Source organism: Meriones unguiculatus, chromosome 1 (assembly GCF_030254825.1).
Source record: "Meriones unguiculatus strain TT.TT164.6M chromosome 1, Bangor_MerUng_6.1, whole genome shotgun sequence".
Classification (NCBI taxonomy): Eukaryota; Metazoa; Chordata; class Mammalia; order Rodentia; family Muridae; genus Meriones; species Meriones unguiculatus.
Genome location: NC_083349.1, coordinates 22,587,976 through 22,615,159, shown reverse-complemented (window position 1 = coordinate 22,615,159; position 27,184 = coordinate 22,587,976). Strand labels below are relative to the sequence as shown.

The 27,184-nt window shown below is 51.9% G+C and overlaps 1 protein-coding gene across 2 annotated transcripts in view; it reads left to right on the top strand.

Annotated features, from left to right (window-relative positions):
* Positions 1-1,389: 1,389 nt before the first annotated feature.
* Positions 1,390-27,184, top strand: part of Lrp5 (LDL receptor related protein 5) — a 98,224-nt gene continuing 72,429 nt past the window's right edge. Inside the window, exon 1 of one of the 2 annotated variants that reach the window (XM_021634330.2) lies at positions 1,390-1,620. In XM_021634330.2, the coding sequence (XP_021490005.1) occupies positions 1,533-1,620 (88 nt within the window). In that variant the 5' untranslated portion in view covers positions 1,390-1,532. The remainder of the gene's footprint in view (positions 1,621-27,184) is intronic. The other variant, XM_060383424.1, reaches the window with a different exon arrangement.

Here is a 27,184-nt window from a genome sequence, read left to right as displayed (position 1 = left end):
GGGGACAGAGCAAAGAGTTATGTGCTTTTGGCTCTGAGTTGAAGGCGGAGGGGAGTGGGGGTTGGGCTTGGGTGAGTAGCATCCAGTGCCGGAGACCTCCCGACTCCTCTTCCGGTCTGCGATTGGATACAGCCACCCCAGGAGACTGCACTTCCTGCACCACTGGCCTGCTTCCGCGTTAAAATCTCTGCCTTGACCCTTGGGACCCTGGCCCTGGGTTTTCTTCCCCCGGCCGTCCCCTCCCCCTACTGGCTGTTCTTTGGACTTCGTGTTTTCTTATCAGAACATGAGTATTGGGAGTCAGTTCTCTCCTTCCATTCTGGGATCCCAGGATTGAACTTAGGTTAACAGGAGCCATCATGCTGGCCGACCTTGACTTTCCTTTTGATCATTTCGCCTGTGCTAACGTGTCTGGTTTATACAGTGCTGGGGGCGGTGTGTGAACCCGGGTCCTTGCGTGCACCCTAGGGAATCAAGGACTCTATCTGTCCTCTTTAAACAGGGTCTCACTGTAGCCCAGGGTGGCCTCAAACTCGTGGCAAACCTCCTGCCTCAATCTCGCAAGGCTGGGACTACAGGCATGAGCGCCATCCCTCATGGCTCTGGTTATTTACTTGTTTGTTTGGGTTCTTATTTTTATTTGTCTCTTCCTAGCATAAACCACAGAGGGCAGAGGCACCTTCCTGACCACTGGCTCTGTGAGGTCACCTTAGTGTCTGTCCTCCTTCCTCTCCACCTTGCAAAGTCTTACTTTACTGTCTTACTTTATAAGGACATTAAGAGATTACACCCAGACGTGGCCAAGGTGTGAGGATCTAGAAAGCCCTGCTGGAGAGAAGGCTCAGCAGTTAGAAGCACTTACTGCCCTTTTGGGCACCTGGGCTCCCTGTATTCACATGGTGGCTCACGACCACCTGTAACTCCAGTTCTGGGCCACCCGACGCCCACTGGTTTCCTGGGACTTCTTGCCACATAAGTGTAGGCAAACACTCATACACATAAAACAAAAATAAATCTAAAAGTCCTCAGCTCCTCCAGCACCATGTACTTCTGCGCCTGTGCTTCCCAAGTGAGTTCAGGTGTCCCTCGGCCAGGTGACACAGTTGTGAAAAGTGCCCAGATCTACCTCCGGGGACCCCTGGCTTCTAGCCCTGAGGCCTCCTGGCTGCTTAGGTCACGCCTCCACGTGCCTCAGTTTCCCCACTTGTCAGTGTAGGGGCTCGGCAGAGGACTCTCTTGCTCGTGGGGTCCTCTCCCGTCGCGGGCCCGGAGGAACGCGCCGGCCCGGCTCCCGGGCGCCCGCAGGAGGGCGCGGCTTGGAGGGGGGCGCGGGCGGCGCGGGCGGCGCGGGGGGCGGAGACCGGCTCGGCTTCCGCTCCCTCCTCCCGCGTCGTCTTGGGCCGCGGCGCCCGAGGCGGGAGCAGGAGGCGCCGGGAGCTGCGAGGATCCACCGCCGCCGCCGCCGCCGCCGCCGCTGCCGCGCGCGCCATGGAGCCCGAGTGAGCGCGCGGTGCTCCCGGCCGCCGGACGACATGGAAACGGCGCCGACCCGGGCCCCTCCGCCGCCGCCGCCGCTGCTGCTGCTGCTGGCGCTGTGCTGCAGCCTGACCCCCGCCGCGGGTAAGGTGGGCTCGGGGGCGGGGGGGGGGACAATGGCCGGGGCCGCAGCAGCCGCTTTGCAAGTTGCGGGCGAGTTGGAGCGCGCGCCGGGGGACCGCGCGCGGGGCCCTTTGTCTCTCCCGCCGGGGCCCCTCCCCGGGGACCGAGCCCGCCAGGTGCGGCGCGGGCGGGCCCTCACCTGCCCAAGGCTCGGGGCGCAGGGCACGGAGCGCGCTCAGCGGGGCGCCCACGGGCATCGCGGTGGCTCGGGGCAGGCCTGGCCTGTCGCGAAACTACCGGGAAAACTTTTCGCAAGCCTGCTTGCGGCGGCCGGCCTACCGAGCCCTGGGAAGTGTCTGAAGCTGCAAGCTAGGAAGTTCGGAGAGCTCCGCGCGGGTCGGCCTGGCCCTGGCTGCTGTCTCTGTGACCTGCGTGGCTGTCAGCTTTCCAAAACGACTGACACCTGCCAGGTGCCCCCGTGACCCCAGGGACCGCTCAGGCCCCTAAACGGTGGCGCCTGGCCGCCGCTGACCAGTGTCCAGCCCTGGCATCACTTGCTCGGGTTGGGTGCCTTGATGTGGGGAGGTATGGGTCTGCCTCAGTTGGACCCACCTTCGGGGAGGTGGCCGGCTGGAGAACTTTCTAACTTTTTGTGTGTCCTGAGGGGTGGAGTTGAGGTCAGGCGGACTGTCGAGAAACGAAGCGGTTGGAAACGCTACACATGTTCTTTTAATTCGGAGATTGCCATGTGGTTTTAAAAGCAAGCCTCTTGCCACCTAAATCATTGTTTTCGGGTGTGTTGTGTTTTGTTTTTCTGGAGCGTGGCTGTCCAGGGGTCCGGCAGATACTCTTGAACTCCCGGATGGTGTTGACGGCAGTTTGGGGTGGGCTAGGGGGACAACCTCAGGCCCCTTTGTCTGGGCCTTATTAAGGCGAACAGCTGTCCCCCTGTGTATTTTCAGGGTAGACACTCGAGGGAGGTGGCTAGCTAGGCCGGGCTCTGTGCTCAGATTCCCTGGGCTGCAGTCCCTTCCACTCAGGTTTTGGGGAGGGGGGGTTCGGTCGAGGGAGGCTGGCTTCCTCCAGTCCTAGCGCTTTTCAGCCTCACCTCTTGGGGAGTCTCTCCCCCTAAACTTGTCTCCCTCGGGAGCATGTTTACATTTTCTGACCCTGTCTGGTGCTCGCAAAACAAGGCGAAGACAAAACCATGACAGGCCGTGGGAAGTCCAGGCCAGCGCTGCTCTTTCCGGAAATGCCTTGGTCGTGGCTGCAGAAGGGATATGGGGGGGGGGGGGTGTTTGTTTTAAAGGTGGGGTTTGTAAGCCGACTTTCCTGTCCGAGGTGGGGTTGACATTACTGGAACCCCCTGCCTGTCGTCTGGTATCTCAGACTTAACGTCTTTATAGTTTGGTGGTGTATGAGGCAAAAATAGAGTCGAATATTTTAACATTAGGAAGCCAGGCCCCAGGAGTACCAGCTGATGGGGTAATCCAGGCCTAAAATGGAAGCGAAGGGAGGAATCTTCCTGAAGCTCTTATTTTGACTCTTCTCCGTGGCTGTGTGACGCTCCCCCCCCCCCCATGTCTCTGTGAGATTCACGCTTTGGGAGTCTGGAGGGAAGGCAGCTAATTATTTTTCCTGATTGCTTCCTGTTGCAAATTGAAGCCGTGAGCCCACAGAAAAGCCTTTGTTCTGGTGGTCCCCGTGTGGAGAACCCGGCATTCCCCAGCCTGGAAGCTTCTCTCCTCCACGCCTAAAGCACTTGTCCCTGGACCAGCCTAGCCTGTCTACTTGGAGGGAGGTTCCTGAAGGTGCGGGCTGCCTGCCCCTGGGAGGGCCCTGCCAGCACACGTAGGGTTAAATGCGGGGTGGAGTCCCTCCCAGATCAGGGCCCTGTCCTTGATCCCTCTGCACAACAAATTACCCAGGCAACCTGTTCGATCCGAGCTTCTCTGGGGAAAGCCACCTTGTGGTTCCCAGTGTAGTTGGAACCCTTTTTATTTTGACTTCAGAGTGTGGCTGCTCAGGCCTCTAGCAGAATGGCCTAACAGAGGTGTTACACAAGGGTGGGGGGATGGGTGCAGCCAGGTGAGGACTCTGTCACCTGCTTTGCACAGGCCTCGAGAGTGGGGTGGTCAGACCAGCCAGGTTTTTTGTTTTGTTTTGTTTTTAAACGCCCAATTGCTGTTTGTTTTCAGAGGCTCACCTAGCCTCTCTGTGCTTGGAGTAAGTATCTGGCCCCCACTTCCGTGTGGTGGGGAGTGTTAGGTACAAGCAGCACTGCCCCTAGCCCAGGCCTGGGTGGTGGTGGCAGAGCTTTGGGGACAGTTGTGTGACACAGCCTTTGCTCTTTCTGGCCTGGGAACTCTGGAGGCTGTTTCTACATGGTTTGGATTTCTTTCTTTCTTTCTATATGCTTGAGTATGTGTATGCCTGTGCATGTAAAGGTCAGAGGTCAAACCTTCAACGGTTTTCCTCAGGAGCCATCATGTGCGAATGGAAGATGGCGGTGAGCGTTGGGTAGTGTTTCTCAGGAGCCATCCACCTTGTTCTTTGAGACAAGGTATCTCCATGGGAGCTGGGCCTCACCGGTTATAAGCATGTCACCATGCCTGTTTCTCTACATGGGTGCTGGGTATGTATGAGACTTGCACAGCACACCCTTCGCCAGCTGAGCCACCTTCCCAGGCCCTGCTCTGAGCTTTTCTTCTGTGTTGTGATCTTGGATATCCAGTAACTGATGAATTAAACTCTCCAGCCACAGATGAGGGTGGGGGAGTAAAGCAACAGGGCCAGGGCCCTGGGGCCCATTGTCTAGTCCCAGCCTTGGCATTTGGTAGGGGGAGGTAGGTGGATGACTCCATCTTGCTTTTCTTCCCGGTAACGTGGCCATGGGCATCCTTCCTACCACCAATTTAGTGACTCCTTAGTGGGGAGCACCCATGGCTGTCGTTACTGAACTTGTTTTTTTCTGGTGACTGGTACCAGGCTAAGCTCTTTGGGTAGAATGGGACAGGGTGGCATACAAAGGCAGTCTTGGTGCCTGGTGTCCATGGCGAGGGGCATGTGGGGCTCAGGAGTGAGTCAGGGAGTCTTAGGGGAGTGGTATGGAACTGGGGTTATTAGTTATATATGTGTGTGTGTGTGTGTGTGTGTGTGTGTGTGTGTGTATGAGAGAGAACAGAGTTCACTATAGCTGTGGTTGGCCTGGAATTGGATGTGTAGATCAGGTTGACCCTTGAACTCACAGAGTTCCTCCTGCCTATGCCTTCCGAGCCCTGGGATTAAAGGAATGCACCACCATGCTTGGCTCTGGAACTGAATTTTTCAAAAGATTCATTTGTATTTTAAATTGTGTGTGTGTGTGTGTGTGTGTACGTACATGTACAGATCACCACTGGAGTTCAGCTGAGGGCACCGGATCCCCTGGAACTAAAAGTACAGGCCATTGTGAGCTGCCCAGTGTAGGTGCCGGGACCACACTCCTCTGCAGGAGTGGCAGCTATCTGTGCAGCAGCTGGGCATGCTGGCACGTGTGTCATCCAGTGCTCAGGAGGTAGAGGCAGGAGGGTCCCCAGCTCAAGGCCAGCCCCTCCAAGTAGCCCAAGAAATAAAAATTAAAAATTGGGATCGAAGGGGCTGGAGAGATGGCTCAGTGGTTAGGTACACTTGCTGTTCTTACAGAGGACCAGGGTTCGATTCCCGGCATCTTAGCTCCCAACCTCCCAACCTTAGCTCAGTTCCAGAGGACCCAGCACCTAGTCTTCTGGCCTCTGTAGGTCCATACATAGGTAAGCTGCTCATACACATAAAATAAAAATAAATCTCAGAAAGTATTGGAAGTCAAGCCTGCATCCTTAGAGTCACATCTCCTTAAAGTGTGCAGGACCCAAGCATTGGACACGCTCCTGTGGACTGCAACCATCAAATTAGAAAACATATTCATTGTTCCAAAGCAAATTCCATTATTGTTGAACAGTGCTTTCCCATCTTCCTCCTGCAGTTTTTGTTACGTTTCTGGAGTCTGCTTGTTCTGGGCACTCTTTGGGGCTAATCGTGTCTTTCTGTGGGACCCAGGCTAGCCTTGAACTCCTGGGCTCAAGTGATCCCCTGGCCTCAGCCCCCTGAGTAGTTAGAATTAGCCAGTTTGTACCTGGCTGCAGTTCAATAGTGTTCTGTCTGACTTCTTTGTAGCATGTGGCAAGACGTCAACCCTTTTTATGGCTGAGTGGTATTCTACTATGCGGATAGACCAAAGTTTATCTGTTTACTCACTGGTTGAATTGGTCCTGGTTGCCTGTGGCTTTCAGCAAATGAGCCGGGGGTGGGGTGGGGGACTGTGTCAGGAGGCTCAGAAGTGTGACAGGACATGGGGACAAGCTGGACAGTCTGTGCTGGCCTCCGGCAAGTCTGTGTTTTCCTTCACACCCATCTGCACGGAGCCTGGGTCCTGAGAGTTCGGAATGAGTATTCTGTCTGGCCTTCTGCACTCAGAGGGAACTGGACACTGGTCCAGAGGCCCTGGGTTGGATCATTAATAGCCTCTGGAAACAGGAGTCTGTGGGGCAGGCGTGGTGGGAGCTGAGGGCTGCGCCTAGCTTCTGGGCTCCGTGACTCTGCTCACATTTGCTTGGAAAGCCTCACGTGGGCTCTGAGCCAGCCGCCTGGGGCAGACCCGTCCAAGTGTGACGGGTGGAGGCAGCTGTGGGGCCCACAGGGAGGTGGCCCCGGGCCTGGCTGGCGGGTCTACCCTGCTTTCCCTCCAGCCTCTGGAAAGTGGCTTGCTGGCTCTTAGCCTCAGTTTCCACATTTACAGGACTGAGCTGGTGGAGCAGCCTTGCCAGCACCTGTGGGATCTGTGAGGCTGAGAGGACACAGTGTTCCTTCCTTCACCACCATAGTGAGGGAGACACTTGGAGCCCATATTGGGTACCCAGGTTCCTTTTAAAAGGAGGCTGAGTGTAGGCTGCAAAATTGAGTTTTTTGTCCTGTGTGGGGCTGGGAGTTGGGCTAAGATGATGGCGATTCATTCTCTTAGGGTGGCCAAAGCCAGGAGTCCCACCTGGCTGGCAGTGAGCAGGTGTCCCTAGGCAATGTAGAGATCGATCTGTGAGGCCAGGATATAGCACTTTTGCCAATATGGTGGGTGTACCTTGGTCCCTGCGCCCTGAATCCCAAGGATTCGTTCTACAGCTCCAGCCTTGGGCTTCTGGTTTGTCGCTTGCTTGTGTCCCGTGGGAGGGGTTGGCATCTCACTGACCTCCCGTGAAACCTGCTTGATCTGCTGGTCCATGGCCCACTGTGATAACCTTGGGGCCTCTTTGCCACGGGACCCTTTGGAAGGTTGCCTTTGATGGGTGGATGGCAGTCCTTTCTGGGTGTTTTCTTAGTTGATTTGTGAGGTGACAGTGTTTGGGGCACCTGCTTTCAGCTTGCCCTGGTGAAATCTTTGTGGCCAAACTGAGGCCTGGTCTCAGCCTCTCTGGGAGTCTTGGGGTGCCCCAGGTTCCTCTCCTAGGAAGGATCCCATGAGCTATTGCATGGCCATGAGCGTCAGTGCAGGTGTCTAGGGCTGCTAACGGGGCCCTGCCACAGCTTCCTGCCTCCATGTGGAGCCCTAGAGCATTCCTCTCTGTGTGCCTCAGTTTCCTTAATGGTAATCAGAATCAGCTGTTCCATTCTTTGAGGCCCTTCTGAGCCTGACTGAATCTTTACTTGCTCCTCATGCATAGCACTGCTGCTTCCATTTTGTCCCTGTCACCTTGTGGCTTTAATTGGCACCACACTGGCCTCAAAAGGGTTCTGGTGTGCAAGAACCTGGTCTGTTGGGTCACGAGGTTTCACCAAAGGGCCACTTGGGATTCTACCTTTCAGGTCTGTCCTGTTGTCTCAGCAGCCTGTGGGTCCAGCCCAGTCTCTGCGGTTCCAAATCTGGGACCCACAGTCTCCAGTAGAGCCTGTCCGTGTGGTTAGTTTCAGTTGTCACCGTGACACAATCTGAAGCTGCCCAAGAAGAAAGGCTCAGTGAGAGATTGTCCAGATCAGGTTGGTCTGTGAACGTGTTTGTGGGCGGTTGTGGAGGTGGGAGGACATTGTAGGTGGCACATTTCCTGGGCTTGGGCCCTGGGCTGTGTAAGAGCGGAGAAAGCCGCCCGAACAGGGAGGATGCTTGCATTCATTTCTCTCTGCTCTCCACTGCAGACGTGATGGGCGGCTGCAGGTTCCTGCCTTATTTACCTGTAGTGGCAGATTAAGCAAATAAACCTTACCTTCCTTTAAGTTGCATTTGTAAAAAATATATATCTATATATATATCTATATATATATATCTATATCTTTTTGGCTTTTACATCAGTGGAAGAGTTTGGTTCTTCATCATAGAACAGTGTTTGCTTGAATGTGTATCTGTGCTTCGGCCTCCAGCGGTTATCCATCTTGGGGGTAGGTTGGCAGTACAGGACCTGAAATTCCTGCCCACCCAGGGACTCTCAGCATGTGGCTGAGCCACACTGGACTGTACTCCAAAGGCTTGGCCTCTGCCCATGTCCATCTTAGGCCTTTGCTGTCAGTCAGAGAATACCATATATACACATATATAAAGATTTATTTATTTACTTAGTATATAGTGTTCTGTCTGCTTGTACTCCTGCATGCAGAAGAGGGCACCAGATCTCGTACTAGATGGTCATGAGCCACCATGTGCTTGCTGGGAATTGAACTCAGGACCTCTGGAAGAGTAGCCAGTGCTCTTAACCTTTGTGCCATCTCTCCAGCTAGCACTGAGAAGCTGTGTGGCTTTACTGTCTGGCGTGGGCCCTGCCACCCTCTGCCCTTTGACCAGAACAGGTCACCGCATCTCCTTTTGGTAACGGCCTAGTGACAGTAGAGCCCACCAGTGGGCCAGCATGAACATGAGTGTGTGCTCCAAGCTGGTGACTGAATCTTTTAGTTTGATCACCAACACAGCCAGGAAGCCAGGGTGCTCTATTAGGAGTGGCACTGGGGCCGATGGCGGGCCGACCCATCCTGGCCAAGGTGATTGCTTCATCTGTGGGCATCTGGGCCAGCAGAGGATCCCTGGACGTCCCTGTGCCTTGAGCTGTCCTTTGATTCTTTTGCACCTGCCTGGTAGAGCCCTGCCTACAGGACACCCCTGAGGAGTAGGTGGCCTTTCTCACCGGTGTCCAAGCAGTGGGATGACTGCTAGAGGCTTCAGGCTGCTGAGAAGAATGGTCCCTGAGATCTGTCTGTGCTGTGATTACCTGGTGTGTGTGTGTGTGTGTGTGTGTGTGTGTGTGTGTGTGGTGGGTTTGGAACCCAAGGCCTGTGCTCAGCATGCATTCTGTTGTTGAGTGTATTCCAACTCCTTTGTGTTTAATTTAGGGAAAAAAAACCCCACAGTTTTTCAAAGGAAAGATTTGTTTACGTTAGTGTATGTGTGTGAGTGTTTGCTTTCACGTAGGGTTGTGTGTCATGTGCATGCAGTCTGCAGAGGCCAGAGAGGGTGTTGGGTCCCCTAAAACGGGAGCTGTCAACCATTATGTAGGTGCCGGGAGCTAACCCTGCCCTCTGCAGGAGCTGCTAATGCTTTTAATTGATAAGCCATCTCTTCAGTCCTTTGGATAAGCCTTTTTTTTTTCTTTTTCTCTTTCTTTTTTCTTTTAATTACAGTAAACGTGTGTATATTGTAAAACTTGCCAGTTTGACTATTCCTTTTAATTTAAGACATCATCTATTTATTTATTTATTTATCTATCTATCTATCTACTTTATTTATTTATGAGTGTAGTTATTTTGCCTGCATATATGTCTCTGAACCATGTGTGTGCTCTATGACCACAGAGGCCAAGCCAGGGCATCAGATCCCCTGGAAATTGGAGTTACAGACTTGAACTGCCTCTTGGATGCTGGGAATCCAACCCAGATTCTCCAGGAGAGCAGCCAGTGCTCTTACCCTCTGAGCCATCTCTCCAGCCTGTTTCTTTCTTTCTCTCTCTCTTTCTCCTTCCCTCCCTCCTTTCCTCCCTCCCTCCCTCTCTCTCTCTCTCTCTCTCTCTCTTTCTTTCACTTTGTTTATTGTTTGCGAGGGCCATTACATACTAAGGCACACATGTGCAGGTCAGAAAACTACTTGTGGGAGTCAGTGTCCTCCTTCTGTGTGGTTTCCTAGGGATCTGGCTCAGGTTGTTAGGTGTGGTAGCAAGTACCCTCACCTCCCACCCTTCATCCCCCACCTATCACTCTAACTCTTGACTGTTTTTAAGTGTTCAGAGACCTGTGACACCAATAGAATGTCAGTGTTGTGTGTCACCGTCCATTTGTACAAATTTCCATAATTTATAACGTGGTCACTTCCCATCCCTACTCAACTCCAGCCCATGGTAAATCTCTCCCTGCTCAGTGTTCCTATAAGCTTGCCTCTCCCTGCTCCTTTTCACTTTTTTTTTTCTTTATGGTTTTCTGAGACAGTTTCTCTGTGTAGTTCTGGCTGTCCTGGAACTTATTATGTAGACCAGGCTGGCCTCGAACTCACAGAGATCCGCCTGCCTGCTTCTGCCTCCTAGTGCTGGGGTTATTTGTCCCCTTGAGCATAGCTTTTTGACTTGTATTTTTGCTTGTTGTATTTTTAGCATGTGTTCATGTCTTTAATGTGAATCTGGCCACTCTCTCATCATGTGTAGGCTGTGTCCATCTGCTGACCTGTCAGACCCACTTTCTGTACCTTTGCTTTGGCTTCTCGTTCTTTTTAAAAGCTGGATAGCATTGTATGTGATGAGCCTGTTTTTTTTTTTTTTTTTTTTTTTTTTGGGGGGTGGGTATTAATTGGTTGGTGTATTTGTTCCACGTTTTTCTTCAGGTCTGTGGATAGTGTGTGTATGTCTAAATATTACATATATGTATGGGTATGCATTGTGACATATACATAAATATTAATATATGTAATATATATGTTATATATGATATATAATATGCATATGCATATTATATATGTACTATATATGTTAGTATACATATTTGGTAATATCATAAAGACATTAAAGACATTTATGACTGTAATTCCAGCACTCAGGAAGTTGAGGCAGGAGGAATGACATGAGTTTGAGGCTAGCCTGGGCTACAGAGGGAGATCCTACCCCAAACAAAAAAAAAAACAAAACAACTGACTGTGGTGATTCCAACACTCAGGAGTATGAGGCAGGAGGATTAGACTGTCTCAGGAAAAAAAAAAAAATCAAACCAAAGCAAAAAAAAATGTTTTGTATAATTGAAACTGTCAGTTTTATTTCATATGAGTGCATGTCTTTTTATTCTATATCCAGATTATAAATACTTTGTTTTTGTTTTATTCCAGGTCAGTTTTGTTTCATTGTCTTGTGTTCTACGTTCAGGTTATCTTCTGTTTGTTGTGAGACAGGGTCTCTCTGTGTAGCCCCCCCATGGCCTATAACTACATGTAGACTCATGCTAGCCTTCAACTGCCAGAGATCAGTCTTCTTTCTGAGTCTTAGGATCAAAGGCATGAGCTGCCACACCTGACCTCCCTGGTTTTCAAACAAGATTTATTTAAAAAAAAAATTAAACCTTTATATTTTATGTGCATAGTATTTTGTATGTCTGGTCACCATGTACCATGTACCATGGAGGCCAGAAGAGGGTGTCAAATCCCCTGGGACTGGAGCTACGGAGGGTTATAAGCCTCTATGAGAGTGCTGGGAATTGAACCCTGGTCCTCTGGAAGAGCGAAGAGCAAGCAGTGTTCTTAACTGGTAATCCAGTTCTCTAGCCCAAAAGAATTTTGCTTTTAATTATGTATATGTGTGTGTGTGTGTGTGTGTGTGTCTGTCTGTCTGTGTAGGTAGGTATGTTCATCTTCGTGTCCACAGAAATCAGAAAGTGGTGTCATACTTCCTGGGGCTGGAGTCACAGGTGGTTGTAAGCCAGTTGACATGGCTTCTGAGACATGTTCTGAGGCGTGGGGATCTGGCGTTTAAATGGGGAGTTGCCCCAACACCGTGATAGAATGGCTGGCCTGTCTCCGTTCAACCAAATTGCACTTGTCCCTGTGTGGTGTCCTGTCCACAGGCACCTGGCTCCTGGTCCTAGACCCTCCCACCAGGTGGCCTGTCCTGTCTCTCTGCCCTGACCTTTGTACTGTGCTTTGAGATAACTGTGAATCCTCCCCTCTGTTCTGTTTGGGAAGCTTGTTGACCATCTTTGGGTTTTTGCTCCTGCAGAGTCAGCCTCCTGACCCCTTACTTTGATTTCTTGGTCTGGGGACAGTAAACTGTGACATCCAGCAGGTGTTGGGTGGATGTGATGGGTTCTCCAGCCCCTGGCTGTGGAGGTCAATCCATGTGCCGCCTGTGGTAGGGCCCATCTTACCATCTGGGCTTTTCATTAGCCGCTGTGGTTAGCTTTCAAGAGGTTGACAGCGGGCCTGTCTGAGGATACTCCCGCCACCACGCTCCACCTGGGGAGCCCACTCCAGTGCGGACTGCTTTCGGGTTCAATCTGAAGGCGTATACAATCAATTACTAAGCAGATGATTGCACTCTTTCCCCCAAATCATTGCAGAATAAAAAGGTGAGCGCCTCCTAGCACTTCCCTGGCCTGTGCCCCTCTCCTGCCTGGCAGAGCTCTCAGGAAGTTGCTCAATGGGGGCCATTAATAGCTGTCTAGTGTGGCCTAGCCAGAGCTCAGCCTGGGTGCCCTCCAGCCTTTGTCCCCTGACAACTCAGATCCTCGCATCCACAGGGTACAGGCGGGTCCTGGGACTGGAGCCGAACACGAGCATAATGCGTACCAGGTGGCTTTGGGCAAGATGTGCGCTCTGCTCCGTTTGCCTCTGGAGGCCAGGCGACTTCTCCAGGATGGCCCCAACCCCACTTGGTTTCTTAGGGAGACTGACGAGGCAGGGTGTGGCCACACCGCCCCAGCCCTCTCTGTGCCCAAGCTCAGGGTGGATGCATTTCTGTCCCTTCCCCTCATTTAGATTATCCAGGCTCTGAGGCGAACCCCGTGGGCCCACAGTGCTCATTGGTGAAAAGTCATGACGTCAACTATAGATGTTGGTCATCATGCTTTCTGGAGCCTTCTTGCCCACTTATCTTCTGTTCTAGACAGTGTGTATGTACGTGTGTGTGTTTAAGACGGAGTCTCACGAACCCCAAGCTGCATTTCCTATATTTTCTTTGGTGCTGGGGTTGAAGCCAGAGTTTCATGCATGCTAGGCAAGCACTCTGCAGACGGAGCCACATCCCCAGCCCGTTTTCTCCTCTTCTTTTAAAGATCTGATTTGACTTTTTTTTTTAAGATGTATTTATTTATTATGTATACAGCATTCTGCCTGCATGTACACCTGCACACCAGAAGAGGGCACCAGATCTCATTATAGATGGTTGTGAGCCACCATGTGGTTGCTAGGATTTTGAACTCAGGACCTCTGGAAGAGCAGCCAGTGCTCTTAACCTCTGAGCCACCTCTCCAGCCCCCCTGATTTGACTTTTAATCAAGGTGATGCTGGCTAGCCTTGCATAGCCTGGACTCTGTGATGTCATGATAGGGCACATGTGAGTGCCGGGGAGTCCAGGAGAGGGCATTAGGTCCCCTGCAGCTGGAGTTAATGGGGTTGCAAACCGCCTGACATAGGTGCTGGGAATGGAGCTGGGGTTTCCTGGAAGAGCAGCTGAGCCATCCCTATTCTTCCTATTTTTTATTTTTTTTTTGAGACAGGGTTTCTTTCTGTAGCACTGGCTGTCCTGGAACTTACTCTGTAGACCAGGCTGGCTTTGAACTCAGAGCACTGCCTGCCTCTGCCTCCCAAGTGCTAGGGTTAAAGCTGTGTGCCACCACCCCTGGCTCCCCCATCTTCTTTAAGCCAGATATTCATTGTGTAGACGTTTCCAGCTCTGTAGTGCCTAAGGTGGGAACATTTTGGTCCGGCAGGCCTTTTCCAACCTCAGGTCTTAGAGCCCTGGTCATCTCCACAGAGCCCAGAACCTTCTGTGGCCCCACCACTCCGGGAGAGGAGATCCTCTGCTCTCTGTCAGTGTGTGGGATGCCTGCCCTGCCTGTGGCTCTGAGCCACGTGCGGAGAGCCACAGTTTCCAGGACATGGACTTGATGCCTGCCATTGGCAGAGTTGTTTCTGCGAGGAGCCCATGCCCCCCGAACATGAAGCCTTTGTGATACTGTGTGACACTGAGTGGCACTGGCTAGCCTTGCAGAGCCTGGGCTCTGTGATGTCATGGTAGGGCTTGGTATTTGCAACTTTTACATGATTCTTTTATTTTTATTATTATTTTTTTTTAATGACAGTCTCATGTGGCCGAGGTTAGATTCATGTATCTGTGTAGCTGAGGCTGGTTTTGAACTCCTATCCTCCTGCCTTTGCCTCTTGCATCCTGGGATCACAGAAGTGTGCCACCAAGCCCAGCTCATTTTTTATCATGTTCAAAAAGCTTTCTGTGACCCTTTTAATCTAGGGAAAACAACAAAAAAGTTTTTAGTTTTGTGTGTTTGTCTGAATGTGTGCAGGTGCTGGCAGAGGCCAGAAGAAGTTGGTTGCCCGGAGTTAGAAGTGTCATGAGCTGCCATGTAGGTGCTGGGAACTGAATCTGGTCCTTTCCTGGAGCAGCCAGTGCTCTTAACCGCCGAGCCATTGCTGCAGCCACTTTCCTGTGGCGTTTAGAATGTTGGCATTTTAATGTTGCCCATGTTGCCCTTTCTGGCTGTACCCATGGGAGTCGAGTGTCTGGGTTCTGCTCTTGCCTTGCTCTCTGCGGGAGTCCATGTGCCTGAGTTTTGCTCTTGCCTCACTCTCTTTGCTGCAGCTCAGAGGAAACAGATCTGGTATCCTTCTGGTCAGCCCAGAGGGCTCTGGGATAGCATTAAAGCTGGGTATGGTGCAGCTGAGCATGGTGGCACACACATGTAATCCCAGCACTCAGGAGGCAGAAACAGCGTGATCAGAAGTTTAAGCTCATCCTTAGTCATATACATAGTGCATTTGAGACCAGCGTGGGCCACACAGGATCTTACCTTAAAAGAAAACAAAAAACAGTCACAAAACTGCCTTGGAAGCTGGAGACAGGGCTCAGCTGACTGGGGTGGTCTCTGCTGTGGTCCCAGGACTATGCTGCCTTTGTCTGTACAGCTGACATGACAGAACAGCTGTCTTGGATCTTTTTAATTGTCTCCGTCCTGTCAGAAGGCTTGAGAGCAGCAGGAGGTCGAGACGCACATCAAATTTGCTCAGTGAGAACTGATGGAAGGTGGCATCCAGACTATGGCTGCTCCCTTCAGTACCCTTCAGTCTTGAGTATGGTTGGGAAAAACCTTTTCTTCCTGAGGGTCCATGTTCACTGAGCAAAGCCTGATGGCTGAGCAGAGATGAGCAGCAAGAGTGGAGGCCTCTGGGTGTTTCTGCCCTTTATTTCTGAGCTCCCTATTGCAGGAGCCTTAGGTTGTTCTCGTGGGAGACATCTGTCTCCTATCTGGAGACCCTCAGGTACCCACAAAGCCTTGGTGGTCATTGTGAGGAGGTGGCACATGGGACTTGTCCTGGTCAGGGTTTCTATTGCCTTGATGAAAGTCTATGACCAGAAAGTAAGTTGGGGAGAAAAGGGTTTATTTGGCTTACACTTCCACATCACAGTCTGTCATCGAAGGAAGTCAGGGCAGGAACTCAGACAGGGCAGGAACCTGAGGTAGGAGCTGATGCAGAGGCCACAGAGGGTGCTGATTGCTCAGGACAGCCACCCTAGGGCTGGGGAGTTAAGGACAGTGGGCTGGGCCTCCCCCCATTAATTGCTAATTAAGAAAATACTCTGGCTGGACTGTGGTGGCTCACGCCTCTAATCCCAGCACTCAGGAGGATCTCTGTGAGTTCGAGGCCAGCCTGGTCTACAGAGTAAGTTCCAGGACAGTCAGACCTACCCAAAGGAATGCATCTTAGAAAAACCAAACCAAAAACAAACAAGCAATGAATTCGAAGAAAATGTCCTACGGCTGCATATTACGGAATCATTTTCTCAGTTGAGGAGGTTCCCTCCTTTCAGATTTACTCCAGCTTGTGTCAAGTTGACATAAAACCAGCCAGCACTGGCCTCATTCCTATGTTGCTGTATGGTCCCCACGTCTGCTGTGTTCACGGCTCCGTTTTGTAGAAGTGAGTGCTGACCCTGAGACCGTGGAACCTGCCTGCTATTATGTAGGGAGCTGTTTAGGCTGGAGTCCTGATCCAGACGCTCAGGGCCTCTTACCTTCACTGCCTGGCTGCACACGCACAGATGGGGGAGACTTGTCCGCTGGGCACCCTGTGTGATGGGGGAGATGAGGAACACATGCCTGACAGCTGGATGCTGTTCCCATGTCTGATGCTTTCGCAGAAGAGGCTGGGCGTTGAGCAAAATGCACCAATTCTTTTTTGTTTGTTTGTTTTGATTAATTTTATTTTATATGTATAGTGTTTTGCTGGCATGTATGGCTGCGCATGTGCGCCTGGTGCCCTCCAAGATGAGAAGATATGGTGGGGTCATGGAGTCACAGATGATTGTGAGCAGTCCTGTGGGTGGTGGGATGGAACCTGGGTTCTCTGGAAGAGCAGCTGGTGCTCTTGACCCTAAGCTGTCTCTCCAGCAAGTACCCCCACACACCCTTTTTGGAGACAGGGTCTTACTATGCAGTCCACCTAGACTGTCTTGACTTGTGATCCTCCAGCCTCAGCAGTGCTGGCATCGTAGGTTTGTAACCCCACACCCAGCTCTCCAATGAATCAACCTAAGTGTTGTGGAAAGACTATCCCCTGCCCCACCAGGCAGCTGAGTCCCCTTGGCTGACTTGTCCCAGCTGGTATTCAGCAAGGTTCTTTGCCTTCATAAGGCCTCAGTCTTCCCGTCTGTGACACTAGGTGACAGCAGCCCCACTTCCTGTGAGGACTAAGTGCCATCTGGCAGACAGCAAGTCAGGAAGGTGGGCGGGCATGGGATCTGTGGGGTCACCAAGCCAGGACCTGTCTTAGAACAGAAGCAGACTGGAGCTTCTCTCTGGATTTCTTCCATAGGGAATTTGGGCTATCCTTAGGCCCCCGTTGCACAGTCCGTGTTTCCTAGTGTCCATAGCAGGCACTGTAGGAAGGGCTCCTGGGCTCTTCTGCATCTCACCAACCTGCCACCCAGTGAGGCTCCAAGACAGCCAGAGCCCAAACTCACAAACAATTCTCCAAGCACGTCAGTGCCCTGATAAGCTTGGCTGAGGCCAAAAGGCCAGGGGTTAAAAGGCCATCTCTCTATCCCCAGCGGTGGCTTGTATCTTCCCCTCCGTTGTTTTCATCTGTCCAGTCGGCCACATGGTAGACAGAGTTGTCATGGGATCCTGAGTTGGCACCAGCCACCATTTTGGGCTGTGGCCCCTGAGCCTTGGCACCTGGGTTCTCACTTTTTTCCAGGAGTTGTGGCTTGTTTGAAAGCAGAAGCCTGCAAATTTGGCTCACTAAACAGATTTTGGAGAGTGATGATAAATTTGGCAGTTTTTCTGACTGGTTTCTGCAGCACTTAGAGGAAACAGGAGCCGGTACAAAGGTAGGCTTGTTTCTGAAATCGGTTCTCCAGTTTCCTCTCTGTGGACAGAACAATGAGATCTTTGTGGCCACACGGGAACCACTTCCCTCTCTGGCCTGCAGGGTAGGGCCTGGGCCAGCCCACCTTCTCCCACCTCCGTGGAAATGCGTCAGTGCCAAGCCGGCTCTCTGGCAGGTCTGCCTGACTGTTGCGGGGTTGGCAGTAGTTCTCAGGGTGTGGCTCAGAGGCACCACAGCCGGACTGCGGCTCCAGTCAGTCCTGGGTCCCTGAGTTCATCCACGCCAATTCCTGGTCTGTATCTCTCTTGGGGACACTCTTCGTTACCATGAGTGTCAGCGGCTCTTTTTTTGGCCTGCTGTATGACTGGCTTTCCAGGTGCTGGGGTGAGAACCCAAGGCTTCATACCTACTGAACAACCATTCTGATTCGGAGCTGTTGTGTCTAGTGCTGGTCCTCGACTAAAGAGGAGTCCAGGCTCAGGTCACTGCAGAGGCAGCGAAGGTGGCAGCTAGGAAAATCCTGGCATCACTAGAGTCCAAATGTCTGAGTTGCAGCCTTGGCTGCTCAGCTTGTCGGTTCTCTACTAGGGATGAGTGAGGGGTCATGGTCCATACACAGGTGTAAACATGGCAGTGTAGGAGTCCTTAGCTGGTTTCAGAAGTGCTATATGTAGCTGTGCTTGGGCTGGTTTTGATACTTCGATACTAAGTAATCAGAACAGTTCCTGGGTGTGTGCACTCCATGTGCTGGGTGTGGCTAATGCAGATTTCCTTCGTAAATTAATGCATCCTCCTTTGGAGCACCCAGAAGACAACAGGTAAAAACAGCTGAGCTTGGTTGGTGCCACTGCCTTATGAAGGGACTGTCATAATCCCTGGATTGGAGACGGGGAAACTGAGGCCTATTTGAATTGTAAATGTTTTTTTTTTTTTTTTAATTGCCTTAAAAGTTTGGGTATGGTGGCTGGTGCCTATAATCTCAGCACGTGGGAAGCAGAGTTTATGGCCATCCTAGGCTACATAGAAGAAGTCTGAAAAAAACCAACATAGGGGCTGGAAGGATGGCTCAGTGGTTAAGATTTGGTTTGATTCCCAGCACCCCCATAGCAGCTCTCAATCCTCTCTTAATTCCAGGTCCTGGAGCTCCAATACCCTCTTTTGACCTTCACAGGCACACAGGTATGCACATGGTGCGTTGGCATACACCCAGCATGAACACCTGTACTTGTAAACACACATAAACGCACACTCTTTCTCTTTCCTCTCCGTCTCTCTATCTCTTTCTGTCCCTCTCTTCCTCCCCAAATCCAGCACAAACAAAATTGCCAAAGGGGCTCCTTATTGCCTGGGATCTGATCCTTGCTGGCCGAGGCTTGGATAACATATGGGAAACAGACATGGAGATGGGCTCCAATGTCAGAGTTGCCCTCTTAGGGGAGTTTCTGGTGGGCTGGTCTTCCTGTCATCACGAATCTGAGTGGCTATCCTATACCTGGTAGAACAAGACACGAGACCTTGGCTCAAAGCTGCCATTGTCCCATGGAAGGACCTCTGTCAGAGTGTCCAAGCACTCAGTCCCCAGGGGCCCCGAGTGCGTCTCCATCCTGGGATTGCTGTCCTGCTCTTTGCCGTGGTCGTGGGCCACTTCCGGGAGCCTGGCAGGCTGGGAGCCATGGGACCAAGATGGTGTGTAATCAGAATGCTATATTTTGTCGAAAATAAGAATGTTAGTAACGGGCTGGTTTCTGGCAAGTCAAACTGGGACTCCGAAATACATATTTTTCTCTACTCTGTCCTAAACCTTCTAATTAGTGAAAACGCACATTTGCAGACATAAATCAATGTCACCATTTGTCCTGGGTATCTCTGAGCTGGTAACATTATGTGGTTGCTAAATTGGGGCCTTGGGATGCTTGTGTGTGCATGCACATGTGCACGTGTGTGTCAGAGGGCGAGGGTTCAGGAGAAGCATGCAGCAGCCCCACACGCGCACTGTCACAGCTCTTGAGTGTGGATATCACCCGGTTGAACCGATTAACGGGGGAAATGACTTTCATGGTAAAGGACTTCCTTTCTGGAAATCTCTACTGCCATGCGTCCGTAGCTCGATCCAGGATTCGGCTGAAGCCGCTGGCCTGGTGCTGCCCGTGAGACAGTCCCCTTTCAGGTTGAGGCCTTGGCCATGTGAAGATGCAGACTGTGCACACGAGCCAGATCTGGCAGGTTCCCTGGGTTTGTGGGGTTAGACGCAGGGTCTTCTTGGCCGGGGGCATGCTGGTTCAGCATTGGGCTGTGTGGTGTGACGTGACGTCCTAGAGCACCTGTTGTCATTTGTCATCTGTACTAGGGGAGCTACTTGCCAGCAGTCATATGGTGGCCAGATAAGGCAGTCACTAGCCTAGGAGCCCCTAGGGTATGAGGAGAGCTGTGGTGGGGCAAAGGTGAGCCTGTTGTCGGTACGCACAAGGCTTTTGGTTTGTGAAAGGAGCGGGAGGTGGCTGGCTGCTGGCAGCAGAACAAGCGCAAGCCAGGCTGAGCGTCTCCCCCGTTCTGGAGCCTGTGTGCCTCTGCCCAGCCTCTCCTGGCTCTTCTCACTCCATTTTATTTCTGACTCCAAGCCAGGGCTTTTCAAAATGTGTTTCCTGGTTTAAAACCAAAAAAATATGACAAAGAATGTCAGTTGAGTGTTTGCCTAATGTGCATGAAGCCCTGGGGTGGAGCCCCAGCATTGCACAAGCCAGACACGATGGAAAATGTATCTGGGATTGGGAGCTGGGCCTACCTCCTCAGTGAGCACAGCGTGACCTTGGTGAGCTGCTGGGCAGTAGACCGTGCTTGCTCACCTGTGAGAGGGAGCTTGGATGGTCCCTCATGTGGCTGAGCTAAGATGGTGACTAGTCCTCAGCCACTGCTGGTTCTGCTGTGAGCATTGGTCTAAGGACCTGATGTTGGGTGGCTAGCTTCTGTTGAAAGCAGAGGGCTGAGACGTCCACCTATGGCTCTCTAATGGTCACCCCTAGAGTGACCTCAGTAGGAGTGACCCTCTGGTGTGTGGGAATGAGGACCATACATATAGTTCTGGAAGGGGCCTGGGCCACTGTAAGACCCTCAGAGTTGCTGGGCAGACTCCTCACAGCTACCCTGGCAGGCCAGCAGGGTAGACCTTTTCTGGTCCTGAGACTTTGCTTGTCTTAGTACATTCAGGGGTGGCTGAGCATTGTCCTGGCCGAGCTCCTTTGTGTGACAGAGCCCGTGCTTTGCCATAAGCAGGGGTGTGAGGACAGGTGTCTAAGGGCACACACCCTTCTGCCTACCCCACAGCCTTGGTGGCCTCGGTCAGGCACAACTGCTCAGTCTGCTGTGACACAGGGTGGACCCCCATACTCCTCCTGTGCACTCCAGGTGTCTGACCCAGCAGCCTTGTTCCCTCTTTAAATTCTTCCTTATGTATTTTATGCATTTCAGCAGTTCGTTTGCACGCCTGTTTGTGTGTGTACCACAGGCACGCCTGGTGCCCACAGAGGCCAGAAGGACGGTGTCGGATCATTGAGGGCAGAGTCACAGATGGTTGTGAGCCACTATGTGGGTGCTGGGAATTAAACCCAGCCCCCTGGAAGAGTAGCCGGTGTTCTTAACTGCTGGCCCGCCTCTCTTTAAAAACATATTTATTACTGTTGTGTGTAGGTGTGTGCGCAAGCATGTGTGGAAGCATGAGGACGGCTTTATGGAGTCAGGTCTCTCCTGCCTTCATGTGGGCCTGGGGGCTAAACTCAGGTTGCCAGGCTTGCTCAGCACGGTCCTTTGCCCATTGAGCCATCTCGTTGACCTGTCTTATTCTTTTTATCTTTGCCAAGCAATTTCTTATTTCCTGTCCTACCCCCAAACCTGCCCCCTATACATTTCCTGCTTGCCTGCTTCCCTGACCTTTGAAATGTGGTTCCTGCCCGGGAAGCTTGCCTAAACCTCAGAGTTAATGAAGGCTTCCTCTGGAGCCGGGAGTGTGCGTGCGCATGTGTGCTCTTGTCCGTGTGTGCACTGGCATGCTTTTGGATGTGTGCAATTTGAAAATGAATGTGAGTCCCATGTATGAGTGTAGGAATGTGTTGGGGTTGGAGAGGCTGGATGAAGAGGCGGCAGAAATGGGTGTGCCTGTGTGGAGAGGCAGAGGGCAAGCTCGAACCTGCAGTTGGGAGTGTTTGGATGCAGAGGTGGCTGTGGGGAGCCAGGGTTCTCTGGTGAGACAGAGAGGGCTGGGATTGGGGTGTGAGGACCCGGTGCCAGAGGCCTGCACATTCAATGTAATTCTGTAAGTGCGGTCAGCTCCCCATTCTGGCCAGCAGGGTTTGTGATATTCTAGAAGCATCTTCCCACTGCCTCTTTAGTGCAGCAGACACTGTCCTTGCATTCTGTGTGTTCCGGAGGGTTCCCCAATTCTGTTACAATAAAAGCTTTCAGAATCCCATCAGCCTCTGCCGTGGGGAAGGCACACTGTATTTCTGAATGTACTGTGGTTACATTTCCGGATGTGCAGCCTGGCCATGTCTGTGTTGGTCTTGACACAAATGATGGTCTGGGCCAGCTGTGATTTGTGCCCTGCTGGGCTTATCAGCTCCTGCATACTCCAAAGAGGTGAGTGTGGCTGCACTGGGGAAGGTGCGGATGACAGGGTCTCAGCAGACAGGTGTCCATCGGCCAGGTGTCAAGGACTATAGAATGAGAATAGCCAATGGCCAGGAGGTGGCCCGATAGAATATGTTGTGGACCGGGCCTGTGCTGGGGCCAGGGAGTATGGAATGTGGGCCAGATGAGGTTTCCCTTCACAGTGGGTCCCGAAGCCAGGGGAGGGCATGGATGGAGAGATGGGTGGACAGACAGATGGATGGCTAGATGGATAGGGAGAGCTGTAGATGGCTCAGCTCAGGAGGAGGTGGGGAGGAGAGCCGTTCCTGTGCTTGCTGCATTTTCCATTAAATGTGGTAGGGTAGGAGGGGTGACAAGAGAGCTAAGGTTTTATTCTTTTAGGCATCAAGCTGCTCATTTCCATCCACACAACTTTCAGTCGTGTTACTGAGAGCAGCCTTAGCTGGGACAGAGCCCCTGCGAAGTTGTGAGATTCTGTGGTTGAGGTCGTGGCTGTCACAGTTGCTTAGGTCTGAGTGGTCCTGCTACTGGCCAGGAGATAGGTGCCATGGTCCAACTCCTGCAGTGTGCTGGGTCCCAGGGGCAGGACATGGAGAGGGGGAAGGCCCTGGGCTTTAGGGAGCTGTGGATTAGTGAGTGTTGGTTTTCCCATTTATTTTAATTACTTAATTATTTTGTTGTTGTTTGAGACAGGGTCTTTCTACATTTCCCGGGCTGTCGTGGAACTCACTGTATAGACTAGGCTGTCCTCAAACTCACAAAGATCTGCCTGCCTTCATTTCCCTCAGTGCAGGGATTAAAGGCGTGTTGGCATTTTTCTCTTACCTTGATCAAGAATGCTGTCAGTGGCACAGCAGTGAGCGTTTTCTGTACGCCAAGGTGGCTTACCTTTATTCTCCGTGATTGGAGAGGATCGACCAGGCCTTGTTGCTTCAGTTCAGCTTCCTTTCCGCCCTCAGCATAGAGCTGAACATGGCCTCTTAAGAGAGGCGTAGAGCTTCCTGGCTTGTGGAACACAGCATACCGCCCCGGCCTGTCTTATAGTTCATGGTTCAGTGACAGACGTGGGGAGTTTCGTAGACTACCATTTTCCTGCCAGTTCCATTTTTAACAAAATTCTGGGCTGGAGAGATGGTTCAGCAGTCAAGTGGTTAGCTCCTCTCAGCGGACCAGGATCTGGTTCTTGGCATCCATCGCGGGCAGCTCACAATCCCAGCCCTGAGAAGGCCGAGGTGGGAGCATCCTGAGTTTGAGGCTAGCCTGTTTTGGGGCCAGCAGTGGAAAGCACTTGACTGCTCTTGCAGAGGGCTCAGATTTGGTTTCTAGCATTCGCACTGCTGCGCACAACCACCCGCAATTCCAGTTCTAGGGACCTAATGCTGTCTTCTGGCCTCCCCATGGCGCTGCGCACATACAGCGCACATAAGCTCACCCAGGCAAGCACAGACTAATAAGTAAGCAGTCACATATAAATGAAGTAAACAAATAAAAGCTGTGCTCCTGTAATCCTGGGGAGGTAGAGACAGGAGGATCCCTGGGACTCACTGGCCAAAGTAGCCTAGCCAAAGCAATAAGTTCTAGGATTTGAGAGACCCTATCTCAAAAACAGTGATTGGGGCCTGAAGAGATGGCCCGCAGGTTAAGAGCACTGGCTCTTCTTCCAGAGGTCCCGAGTTTAATTCCCAGCAACCACATGGTGGCTCACAACCATCTATAATGAGATCTGGTGCCCTCTTCTGGTGTGCATGAAAACAGAGCACCCACCCAAAAAACAAAAACAAAAACTAACTAAATCTTTTTTAAGAAGAGTGACTGGGAAAGACACTAGCATCAATCTCTGGCCTCTAGTACACACACACACACACACACACACACACACTTTCTCTCTCTCTCTCTCTCTCTCTCACACACACACACACACACACACAGAGGCAATGTATCAGTATGCATTAAAAAAAGAGTGTTGAGCTCTGTGGGCAGTGGAGGAGGGATAGGGGGCACTGGATGGGCAGTATTGGGTGAGCATCAGACAGAAGAAGGTGGGTGGAGCAGGACGAGGAGTCCTGGGTCCACATGGATTGGATACAGGACGTGTGTAAATGATCTTGTGAGTGTCCCATGCTGGTAGATATCCAGAGCTTAGGGGCTGAGGAGGGTGAGGTGTGTCTTATACTAGAACCCACAGATTTGAGGTGCGTAGCCGCCGCTTGATGTCTTGCTGCCATCTGGTCACTGTTTCCCGTGTCGTCTTCTTTCTTTGAAACGCCAGCTCCCTTCCAGAAAGCTTACGTAGTGCACCCATGGCCAGCGCCACATTTTGGGGCTCCTTGCTTAGGTGGTGTGAGACTGTGTGACTGTGTGTGTGTGTGTGTGTATGAGTTGGTAGTGTCTTGTATGTGAGCCTTTAGTCTTTGTGTGGCTTGGCCTTCCCCCTTGGGTTGGTGCTAGACGGAGCCTCCTCTCACCCCCATTCACCGTGTACGCACAGGCTCACACCCACTCCTTGAGCACTCGAGGCCCAATGTAATGCTTTGTGATTATAAATAAGGCATGGGCTGAGATTGCTCCTTATTTTGGGGTCACAGCGAAGGGTTGAATTACCTGGAATTGTGCCTTGATTGGGGTGACTTTGTAAACAGTGTAAAACACGGGCTATTGGAGTGGAAGGCAAACCATCTGTTAGGAATTCTATATATAAATATTGGCTATACTTACATGGGTAAAAATGGGACTGTTGGCACTGGGGTTTTCAGAGTCCCAATTCTGCTGTGGTAGGGGCGATAAACTGACCACGGGGCCTGGTGCCAAGGCAGGAGGGGGCCTGAGCTGGTGTTTTTCTCTGACAGTGATTTGCTGGGGTCTTGGGAGCAATAGATATACATCCGTCAGAGATGATTCTGAGCTGTTGGCTCCCTTCCCTGATTGTGGGTGCTGAAATCTCTGGGGTCATGGGATGTCCATGTTCTTGCTCTGAAAGGATATATATATATATATATATATATATATATTTAAACTGATACATCGGGGTGGACCAAAGGAGTCTGTCGGACGTCATAGGGGATTTGGCCCATTCAGCTGTCCGCTGAACATTTCAAAACAACATTTCAAAATGTTTTCAAAACATTTAACTCTTTGCTGTCATTATTTTGAGTCAAGGTCTCCTGTAGTCCAGGTTGGCCTTCAGTTTGCTATATACCTAAGGATGACCTTGGACTTCTGATCCTTCTAATGTGGACATGTGCCACCATGACAGGTCAAAACATTAGTTTTAGGTATGTGTTGTGAGGAAACTGAGGCTCAGCCGAGTGGTAACATTTCTTACTTCGGATCTCCTAACGGGGAGCCAGGCCAGAGTGAAGCCCAGAACCCCAAGTCTAGTAGAGCTGACCCTGGCCTGGGGAGCCCTTGCCACCAGCATCTTCCTGGTGTGCCTTCTCATGTTGGTGGCCTGAGCCCTGCTTGTTTCCCAGGGAGGGTACTGATGGCCTTGGAGCCCACCGGGGCCCTCCCGAGACGCCTGGCCTCTTGCCTTATCATGTTCAGCTTCCAAAGTAATACTGGTACAGGAAGCCTTCTAGTAACAGAAGCGGAATTCAGAGTTAACATTTGAAAATACGTATTTACCAACCTTGAGGCAGAGACTCTTCTAGTGGACCAAACCTTTATTAGTGTCTGTCACCAGCGCGTGCTCTCTCAAGCTCTCAGTGCCAGGGCACATAGATTTATAATGATGTGGTGTGGTGTGTGTGTGTGTGTGTGTGTGTGTGTATGTGTGTGTGTGTTTTCTTGTGGAGACCAGAGATCAACGTCGGCAATCATTCGTCAGGAGTCATCCGTCTTGCTTTTAAGGTGTATTAAGTTGTGTGCGCATGTGTCTGGGTGTGTGCGTGTGACTACAGGGACCAGCGGTCCCCTGGAGCTGGAGCTACAGGCCACCGGGAGCCGCCGTGTGGATGCTGGGAATTGTACCTGGGATCTCTGGAGGGGTGGCACGTGCTCTGATCTGCTGAGCCATTTACTTTGTGGTCCTTAGTGCAACAGGTGTGATGGGATTGTCCAAATGGTTTGTCCCGTCCTCACCTTTGTCTCCTTAGAGGATGGTCCATGAGCTTTTCCTGGTGATCTCAAGGGTCCCAGGTGTGGTGCAAGCTGGGCTTGCTCTTAGCATGCAACCTTCCCCAGGCCAGAGACTCCAAAGTGCAGCTTGCGGTGTTGGGTGTAGTCCTGGGATCCGTGCGTATGTTCGTCCTTCTTCCCAGCTGCCCCATGCTAGCTCTGCTGCCCACTGTCCTCTTCCTTTTTATACTTTCTTGCGAGTCCATGTCACTTTCAGGGCTCAAGCTGGAGACTGAAAGGGTCATCCCTCTTGGTTTGTCTTGAAGGATATACAGTTAGGACCTCTGCTCTGCCAGGGGCCTGTGCGCTGAGAGGTGTTGGGCACATGGAAAAGTCCCCCGGTAGGGAAGGGACCTGTAGGACCAGCCTGCTCTGCATTCTGTCCTCACAGTGCTGCCCCTGTGTGTTTCCACCCCAGGAACTCTGCGTGGGTTTTCATCTCCCTCGCGTGCCGCCTCCTCTGACCACTTAGACAGCATGAAGCCCTCTCCTGGACTGTGCCCGGCTCCCGTCCTGTCCCCCACCCTGCCCCATTCACAGCATTAACCTGATCCCACAACAGGCTCTTGGTTGCATATGCCCTTGCTCAGTGTCTGCTTCCCCACTGGAACAGGAGACCCCAGAGCCCCCTGGCACAAGCATTCCTGCTTGCCCAGCAGTGTCCTAGGGAGGTACCCTGGCTCTGCCGCTGTGGCTCTTTTTTTTTTCTTTCACTCCGGTGTCTCTCCAGAACTTTCTCTTCCTCCTCCTCTGTGCTTTCCTTTGCTGCTTCCACTTTAGGAGAAGAGGGCTTGTGGAGCCATGGGGTGCTACAGTGCCCTTGTCATCTAGGGTCCCCTGGGTGGGGGAGGGGAGGAGGGTGGGGAGCCACCTACATTCTGGCCTGCCTCACTGTGGGCCCCTGGGGCTACTGCCAGGTCTCCTAGAGGGAAAGCTAGCTTCCCAGGAGTATGTTGTGGGTTCCTCTTAAAACTTAGGAATTAAGTGTGTGGTTTCCTCAGTGGTTCAGAGTTGGGAGCACTGCCTGGCCTCCTGGCTCCCAGTGAGGATTGAAGAAAAAAATTCTAGGTTACAAATCTCCCCCCAGCCCCGCCCTCACCCCTGAGTGCCTTTGAAGAGCACACCTGAACTCTTGAGAGCAACGTGAAGTGGGGAAGTGGTCTTTCCAGTTTGGGGAGCAGCAGGGCCAGCGTTTGGGGGGTTTGGGAAATCTTCCTGCCTCTCTCCCTGAACTGGCCTCTCCCCAAG